Source organism: Euphorbia lathyris, chromosome 6, assembly GCF_963576675.1.
Source record: "Euphorbia lathyris chromosome 6, ddEupLath1.1, whole genome shotgun sequence".
Lineage (NCBI taxonomy): Eukaryota > Viridiplantae > Streptophyta > Magnoliopsida > Malpighiales > Euphorbiaceae > Euphorbia > Euphorbia lathyris.
Genome location: NC_088915.1, coordinates 46,398,083 through 46,407,690, shown reverse-complemented (window position 1 = coordinate 46,407,690; position 9,608 = coordinate 46,398,083). Strand labels below are relative to the sequence as shown.

Sequence of the window (9,608 nt, the reverse complement as noted above, 5' to 3'; positions counted from 1 at the left end):
TTTATTTTTGTATTTTATTCCGAATCTTGGTTTACAGATACTTATATTTATGTTACATATTATATTTACTTACAAATTTTGTTTTTCAATTTTTTTAAGGTAGTTTCAGTTCGTACGCGTAATTTCTGTTCATGCGCAGTACTAGAAGTTTGGACATTCAACTGGAATCACTTGATCCTGAAATTGAGAAGACGCTAAAGAAAAATAAAAATAATAAAAAGAAAAAGAATAAAGAGCCACAAAATCAAGAGCCACAAGTAGTAGAAATGGCTGGAGAACACCCTAGACTTATGGATTACACTACACCAGGAGTTAACGAAGTTACCAATAGTGTAGTTAGACCCTAAATTAATGCACACAATTTGAGATAAAACCATCATTATTGAATATGCTACAAAATAGTGTTACTTTCTATGGATTGCCTAACGAAAATCCAAATGCCCATTTGACTAACTTTCTTGAGATTTGTGACACCATTAAAATTACAGACGTTTCTACCGAAGCAGTCAAACTTCGCCTTTTTCCTTTCACATTGAAGGTCATGGATAAGGTTTGGTTGAATTCTTTACCAGTCGGAACAATCCAAACTTGGAACCAATTAGCCCAAGCATTTTTATCCAAATATTTTCCCTAGCCAAAACAACAAAAATCATTAAAGAGATTACATCATTTACATAACATGAAAATGAAACCTTGTATGAAGCATGGGAACACTTCAAAGAACTTCAACGTTCATTTACCCGATGAACTTTTAATGCAAACCTTTTACAATGGTATTAATCCTACCACAAGGGGTTCATTAGATGCTACGTCAGGAGGTTTATTTATGAAGAAGACATCTGCTGAAGCAAAAGAACTTTTAGAGGAAACGGCTATAAACAGTAGCATGTGGCCTGCAGAATGTGCACAGACACTGGTTACTCCAAAACCATCATCCTCAACTTCGTCATCTATTAAAGGTATAATTAATCTTAACCCTATAGCGATGCTACAAGCACAATTTTCTGCGCTCTCGGATAAAATTGACAAGCTTATGACACCGTGTGATGTTAACGGTAACCTAGATTATGGATGGAAGATGAATGGTTTTTGAAAAGTTGATCGAATTTATTTTCGATCCTTTTAGAATTATTATCCTGGTGATCAATTTTACCACCAATTCCATCAATAAATTTATCAATCTTAGAAGAAAGATTTCCTAGTGGGTCACTGGTGTGGTTAGTGTTTGTCTTATCTTGGTTGAAATTTCCTTCTTTCCAGCCAAAATTTGGATGACTTCTCCATCCTTGGTTATAGGTATTCGAATAAGGATTATTGCAATTCTGCTTGTTCTTCCGAATCCGAATTACTACAATCATTATTAGATTGGTTCTGTACTTCAGTATGTAATTTGTCTATCTTGTGAGACAAAATAGAAAATTGTGCTTGCAATAGTGTAACAGGGTCTAAGTCATGTATACCTTTCACCTCGAGGATGAAGAAGAGGCGGGAGCATTACTTGTATTAGTAACATGCGATCTCTCTACTGGCCACATACTGCTGTTTGTTGCCATTTCTTCCAACAGATCAAATGCTTCAATAGAAGTCTTTTTCATAAATGACCCTCCAGCCATCGCATCAATTGTTCCTCGGATGGTTGGGTTTATACCATTATAGAAGGTTTGCATGAGTAATTCTTAGGGTAGGATATGTTGTGGGCAGAACCTTTGCAGTTCTTTAAAGCGTTCCCACGCCTCATAAATGGTTTCGATTTCGTGCTGGGTGAATGATGTAATTTCTTTGATAACTCTTGCTATTTTTGCTAGGGGAAAGAATTTGGATAGAAAACTCTTGGCTACTTGGTCCCAAGTGGTGATTGTTCCTGGTGGAAGTGAGTTCAACCAGGCTTTTGCTTTGTCTTTCAGGGTAAATGGGAAAAGGCGAAGCTTAATATCATCTGTTGTCACCCTGTTAATTTTAAAGGTGTCACAGATCTCCAGAAAACTTACCAGATGAGTGTTTGGATTCTCCTTTGGCAGTCCATAGTATTGGACACTATTTTGTAACATTTGAAGTAAAGATTGTTTGATCTTAAACTGTTCTGCAACAATTGGTGGATGGACTACCCCATCCGGTACTCCATTGAGTCCTGGTGCGGCGTAGTCCATTAATCTTTGCGGTACTACCATCTTTGCTTTATTTTTGTTCTTATTTTCCCTTGCTCTTTTCTTTTTTCTTTAAATTCTTTTCAATCTCAGGTTGATAAGGTTATAGTGTCTGCACTTCGTGTCTGACGCATAAACTTTTAATCTTAGTACCTGCTAATCAGAAAGAATTTCATATAAGTCTATAGACCAAAATTTGGAATAAATAAATAATGATTTATATAAGTCAATCTCTTTGGCGTTCCCTGTCAACAGCGCCAAAAACTTGTTAGGCGAATTCCACAAGTGCACGGTTCTGCTTGCAGTAATAATAAGATATTGTTCCCACAAAGAACACTGATTATCTACTATAACTGATTAATTTATAAATTCGTTTTCTTTTAGTTATAGAAAATAAATAATTAAGTTTGTAAAATAGTTTTGTTTAAAAATAATAATAAAACTTAAGTTAGATTTCTTTGGTTTCTATTATGTGCATAGATCGGGATACAAATAGGTTTTTGTAAACATAAACCTGTAAATACTTTTCAACCTTACTGTAGTTGTATCAAGTAAGAATATTTAATCCAATCTCTCGATCCAGGATTAAATAACTTAGATATTTTTAGATAAATAATCCCAATTCCTCGACCTATTATAGTGAATTGGAATTAAGAATTAAAAATGAAACAAGTAGATGATGTGATACAATTATCCTTTGATGAACTAAATCTCTTCTAACTTCATAAAATGATAACTATTCCTATGTCTTGCTTATATGGATTTCTCTAGAATATTCATGAAAGCAGTAATGGAATGAAATGATGAACATAAAATAATTTGCATTGGATTGAATTGTGGTTTTGATAAACAAGTATTTGACAGAGTTGATCATATGTCAAAAGTAAAGAATACAGAGAAGAAAGACTATAACAGATGAGAGTATAAGGGTTGTTAATCCTTTTACTGTCTCTGTAAGGATGTCAAGCCTCTAGGCGTCTTCTTTTTTTGCATCTTGTATCTCGAGAAGTGTATCTCTCGATCTTGCTTCCTTTAATGCTGGAATAAAAGCTTTAGAAATTATTGTATATTGACATCTTCAGTTTATCTCCGAATTTCTCTTGAGAATTTCTGCAGAGTGTCAATTTGTATTGTTTTATCTTCTCTATTGTTGTATATTGAATGGAGAGAGGAGTATCCTTCTTATAGTGGATGAAGGATTGCGCCCTTTCAAGATGATAACTCTTCAAGTGTTGTTATGGAGAGTCACAACTAGTGGTGAAGAAGAATGATGATTCAGTTTGAAGGAGATGACTTTGTGTTGAAGAATCATGTCTTTTGCAGTAAAAACATCAGTCACGAAAGAGACAGAGGTGTCACGTTCGTGACTATGCTTTGCTATGCAAAGTTGATGGATTTGTCTATCACGATCGCGAAAGATGTTTTTCATCAACAGGTGGAAATTCGAGCATGTCACGTTCAGGACAGGTAGGTCATGAACGTGACAGGTGATTTTACCCTATTTCAGCTTCTTTCTTCCGTCTTTGGCTTGTTTCTTGCTGATATTTCTTCATATTGAGTTTTTATCTGTTTCAAACATATCTCTGTACAAATCATGAACAAACAAGTGAAATCTTTCCAAAACCTAACCTAAATTAAGCTAAATGCATTAATATAGATGTGAATATGCATGCGAAAATACGTAAACTTAGGACTTATCAGGGCCCGTCAACCATTGGTTGGGATCTGAACACAAAGTTAGGGTTTGGTCGATCCCTATTATGGGGTAGCCTTTGCCCTGCCACCGGGTCAAATTGCCAGTGATCTCTTAGTGTCTCAATTATTTCTGGATCTCTAAAGAGTTCCATTCGAAGGGGTCTTCCAACGTATCTAGAGTGACTACCGTTGATTTGATGTTGTGAGATAATGGAGGATTCGACATTCCAAGTGCCATAAAGGAAAAAAAAATCAGCAGAGGATCCAAGAACCGCCCCTCCATGAAGGAGAGTTGGGGCACTGGTGACACGGTATACCTAGAGACCTGGTTATGTACTTCCGGAATCGAAGAAGACTCCTCCCCCTTGTCAATTAACTAGAGGAAGGTTGTGTATGGGTGCCTCAGTCCTTATAGGCAGGTTTCCCAGACTCTGAATTATACAGTCCCTTGATTCTTGGCCTATGTGGGCTGCTACGGCTGCTTTAACTTGCTGTATGAATGTTCACGGAGATGAGTTTTGAATATCTTGTATGATGGGTCCAGTGGGAAGAGTTAAGATCCATGTGGTGATTATATCAGTAATCCTAGTTAAGGGAGTGATTGACAATCCATCAGTCTTCGTATTTGTTCATGGTGAAACTTTAAAAGATTGATAGCTCCATGTTCATCGCACCAGTTGGTATTTGTGAAATGTAGCTCTGGCCGGAGTCCTTTCATGTGAGGTGCCGTTGGGATCGGCGGGGAACACTCTAATGCCAAAGTCAGTATTGGAATTGAGAATAATAGTAATTGACAAGAGCTCTTTAGTAAAATCAGAAAAGCATAGCTGGAATAGCTTGAGATTGAGGTATTTATATAGATTTCTGTAACCTTTGAATATTTAATGATGTTGTACACGAACAATCACGTCATTAATGCTTTTTATCACATTCATTGTTTATTCTTGGAGTTTGTCTGTTCCTGCCATTAATGGCGGCAACCCTTGGTTCTCCTTGAAACCGTTTTAGAGAAGGTATAAGGGCGAATCCTTACGGGTAAAGGATTGATGGCGAATCTTGTCCTCTCAACTCCGTTTGGCGTATCTTGGTTCAAGCCACGTGAGTTGATATTATAGTGGTGAATCATTTTTGCTTTTATTATTACATTTTCGTCCTAAGAATATTATCACAAATGTTAAATGTTTGAAGCTAATTAAAAACGCAGAGTTTACATGTAAAAACAACATTATTCAAAACCTTATAGTTATAAACTCACTAAAGATGTAAACATTGTAAATTTCATCAAAAAACCGGACAATTTCTTGGTACAAATTTACAGAATGAATAATATGTGTATTAATTTAAAAACATTCTGTATAATATATAGTATATATTTTTGGAAAAAAGGGTAATGTTGACCTTATCAAGACGACGCGTGGAGCAGTCTATATCTAAAAAGTACTAAAACACGAAGTCCAGCCTACCAAGTCTAATCTCACCTGGCTTATTAAGGCAAGGCAAGATAAGCAAGGGTAAATATGTAAGTGCATTTAATTATTATTAATAATTTCTTGTAATTAAGAGAAAAAAGGAAAAGGAAACGGCTCCTAGTAAAATGCTAACTGCTTTCGAATTGCCAGATCAGCACAAACAAAATCCATCCACTCACACAACACAGTAATCACCGTCCTAAAATAATCCTCAACCGTTGGATTTTTATGTTCCGAATTTCTACGGTGATTAACCTATACTTATATAATAGAATTTTTAAGATGGGTGCTGGTTTTGTCTTGGTCTCTGGGGATGTCCTTATATATATAGGGCCTGTATTATAGTTATTTTTTGTGAATATAGATTTGAGTTTGTTTCTTATAATTATACAAATATATTTATCTGGTGGGAGAGCGGCGGATACAAATCGCTAGAGGAGGAGAGAATCGTGGAGTAGTGGAGATTTTGTGGATTGTCAGTTACCAATTTTTTCTTTTTTGAATTTGCGTCAGGAAACAGATAAGACGACGACGCTGTTTGATCTGGGTTTTAGGGGATCTCTATAAATTTCGACCCTTTTTCAGGGTTTTAACACAGAATTTCCTAACGCATTTTCTTATTTGGGAATCATGTCTGATGGGTATTACAGTTCCAAGAAGACTGATGATATGTGTGAAGATGTTTGTGGCCAGGTAATTTCTCTTTCTTATCTGCAATTCTAAATTCGATGATATTGTTTTTTTTTAAGATTGCTGCTTCTATGCCTCGTTATATTCAAGTTTGCTCATACTGGCCCTTCCAATTTTTAGACATCAAAATTCCTTATGCATCATCCATCCCCTTTTCTTTTTTTTTTTTTTTTTAAGTGACAATGCATTAGGTGGGAATTTTGAACTAATTGGTTTTGAATTTTGATCTTTGAGCTTTAGTTTACAGATTCTTGTTGTTTGAATGTTCAAGTGTGGTACCATTAAGAAATATGACTTTTACTTGTCTCTCTAGGCAGTAGTATTTGCTCATGTTTGTAGGATGAGAAAGTCTTTGATAGTGTAGTGTATGTGGAGGAATTCTTAGGAAATGTTTTGTTTTGAATTGCAGCAGAATTCCCGTGCAGCTTTGAGTATGTCAAGATTGAGGTGTATCTTACGAGGTATGGATTTCAAGACGTATATATTGATGTTCGTGGTTATTCCTTTAGGAATCTTTGGGGTGTATTTACATGGCCAGAAGATCTCCTACTTCCTAAGACCATTATGGGAATCTCCTCCAAAGCCCTTCCATGTAATTCCTCACTACTATCATGAAAATGTATCCATGGAGACTCTTTGCAAGCTTCATGGTTGGGGAATTCGTGAATCACCTAGACGGGTTTTTGATGCTGTTCTATTCAGTAATGAAGTAGACATTCTTACTATTCGTTGGAAGGAATTATACCCTTACATTACACAGTTTGTACTCCTTGAATCTAACTCTACTTTTACTGGCCTTCCTAAATCATTGCGTTTTGCTAGAAACCGAGACAGGTTCAATTTTGTAGAGCCTCGTTTAACTTATGGGACTATTGGAGGCAGATTTAGGAGAGGTGAAAACCCCTTTGTGGAAGAAGCTTATCAGAGAGTAGCATTGGATCAGCTTATTAGAATAGCAGGTATAGAAGATGATGACTTGTTGATAATGTCTGATGTTGATGAGATTCCTAGTGCACACACAATCAATCTCTTGCGGTGGTGCGATGACACCCCACCAATCCTTCATCTTCAGCTCAAAAATTACTTGTATTCCTTTGAGTTTCTGCTTGACGACAAGAGCTGGCGAGCTTCCGTTCACAAGTACCAGGCAGGGAAAACTAGATACGCACATTTTCGTCAGGCGGATGTGCTGTTGTCGGACTCAGGGTGGCATTGCAGTTTTTGTTTCCGGTACATTAGTGATTTTATATTCAAGATGAAAGCTTACAGCCATTGCGATAGAGTGAGGTTCTCTCACTACTTGAAGCCCAAAAGGGTTCAGGATGTGATTTGTAAAGGGGCAGATCTATTCGACATGCTTCCTGAGGAATACACATTTAGAGAGATAATTGGGAAAATGGGTCCTATCCCGCATTCTTACTCAGCAGTTCATCTTCCAGAATATTTACTACAAAAAGCTGATAAGTACAAATATCTGTTGCCTGGTAACTGTCATAGAGAGCAAGAAGGTGGCTGACACTGTTTTAGTTTTATTTTTGTTTGTTTTTTTCACGAAGACGTACGAGACATATTTGTAATTATGGTGAAGCATTCACACACCACACCAAGAAAGGGGTCGATGGAGCTTTGATATTCATTCCTAGAAGAGGACAGACTCTTGTTGAGCATGGGGTGGGGGGTAGTTTGGATTCGCTGGGGTTATTATGTCTTTGGAAGAGGAATGAGGAATGACTCTTGTTGTTGTTGGTGTGGCATTAGCATTCATGATCCAGAAGAAGGAAAATTTTGGCTTTTTTGCACTAATTCTAGTTAATTTTTAGCAGTTGATATATTATATTTATTCCTCTGATTATCTGTTTATGTTTATGTTGTGAACAAGATTCATAGTTAACTTAGGGTATTGCCAAGGAAGGAAGTGCTTGCTTGGGTTACATCGACAAGCTTTTCTTTTTCTTGTGGAACACATTGGGCATATCTTCATATATGCAAACTAAGGAATATACCATTATCCTTGTTGTGTGTTTCTTAAGAATTTGTTGCAACTTCAAATATAAAATAATATATTGCTCTCTCCACTTGTCAATTTCCTCTCTTATTTTCCTTTACCTATCCTATTTATCCTTACAACTGATCCTTGTCCATCCGTTCCACACATATAAGCAAAAAAAAAACCTCTTTCCCACCTCTCATAACTCCTTTCTTTTAACTACCAATTAAATAACCACCACTTTCCTATTCTATTTCTATATGCTTTAAATTTATTAAATATAGAATAAATTAAATTCTTTATTCTTTAAAATATTTCATTAATTAAAGGTATTATTTAAAGGTATACAAGTAAATAGGTCCTTACAAAGAATAGCATAACTCAAAAAATTACTAGCATTGGAACACGCAAGCCTTGCAATTGCATGTGCCGCTGAAGTCGCTAGAAATTAGGGTTGTGAACTATTAAATTTCTACATTCCTATATAATACTACCGAATTCTGACAAGTCACACTTGTTGGAATTAAAAGCATTGGCTACTAACTTAGCATCCACTTCAAATGTCACCTTCTCTAATCCAAGCAACGATACCCATTGAATCGAACTTCGAATGGCAATAGCTTTCGCTATTTTTGGACAGTGAACTCCATCATTCCATTCACTCATCAAACACACTGCTTCACCGTTACTATTCCGAATAATTTCCCCTGCCCCACTTCTTCTTGCTGTTGAGAAAACTGCAGCATCCAAGTTGCATTTCACCCTTCCAATTTCCGGCCTTCTCCATTTGTCCAGGAATTGATCTCGCCATGTTCTTCCTTCACGCAGCCTTACAACATTCCATTCGACCAGTAACTCGTTTCCTTCTCTTCTCAAAGCTGCATGTTACGTTGCCCCCAAAATCAGACAAAGCACAACCGCGACCCTGCTAGACGCTGCATATGTATTATTTTTGCAGAAATCGAAATACCATTCTTCAATGCAATTCCAGTGACCACTCGGCGGAAGAAAACTCGCAGCCTGCCAGTAGTCTTTAGCGAACTGACACTCTGCAAATAGATGCCAATCGATCTCAACCTCCACATCGCAAAAAAGATAGTTTAACAGGATATAGGCGGCAGATCCATCTTCCACACCCCATTCCAATTAAAATTTCCAGTATAGTTTGTACATTATTTTGTAGAATGTGGTAGCCCGACTTCGATGAGTACAATCCGTCCTTAGTGTAGTGCTAGATCAACCTGTCCTTGACATTTACCAACAAAATACTCATATTAGCAATCAAATCAGCCTCCTCAACACTAAACCAACTTTCTAATTTGCCTCGATCCCAAACCCTTGTTCCATCCACCCATAAATCGCATATCCTTGTTTCCGCTATTCCTTCAACCAAATCTGACCCAATGCGAAAATTCCCATCTCTTATCAGCCATGGGTCATCCCAAACTCGTACTTCCTTACCCGATCCAATGTGCCACCCGAGTCTTTGTTTTAGCATATCAGTCGTAGCCCATACACTTCTCCATACATAACTGGGGTTTGATCCAATCCTAGCATTTAGAAAATCGCCCTAAGGGAAACATTTAGCCTTGAAAATTCGACTTACCAGGGCATTTGGTTGAT

At 36.9% G+C, this 9,608-nt stretch overlaps 1 protein-coding gene and 2 non-coding genes across 4 annotated transcripts; 2 read left to right on the top strand and 1 right to left on the bottom strand.

Annotated features, from left to right (window-relative positions):
* Window positions 1–645: 645 nt before the first annotated feature.
* On the bottom strand, window positions 646–750 carry LOC136234435 (small nucleolar RNA R71). The gene has a single exon (XR_010691319.1). It is a non-coding gene; the product is annotated as a small nucleolar RNA R71 (small nucleolar RNA).
* A 933-nt stretch (window positions 751–1,683) lies between these two features.
* Window positions 1,684–1,790, top strand: LOC136234413 (small nucleolar RNA R71). Its single transcript, XR_010691297.1, has one exon. It is a non-coding gene; the product is annotated as a small nucleolar RNA R71 (small nucleolar RNA).
* A 3,853-nt stretch (window positions 1,791–5,643) lies between these two features.
* On the top strand, window positions 5,644–8,069 carry LOC136233463 (uncharacterized). 2 transcript variants are annotated; one of them, XM_066023131.1, is made up of 2 exons: window positions 5,644–6,001; window positions 6,411–8,069. In XM_066023131.1, the coding sequence occupies exons 1-2, from the start codon at window positions 5,939–5,941 to the stop codon at window positions 7,512–7,514; spliced, it is 1,167 nt and encodes a 388-aa protein (XP_065879203.1). In that variant the 5' UTR covers window positions 5,644–5,938; the 3' UTR covers window positions 7,515–8,069. The 2 variants fall into 2 exon arrangements, with proteins under 2 accessions (XP_065879203.1, XP_065879202.1); XM_066023130.1 differs by having other exon boundaries at window positions 6,408–8,069.
* The last annotated feature ends 1,539 nt before the right edge of the window (window positions 8,070–9,608 follow it).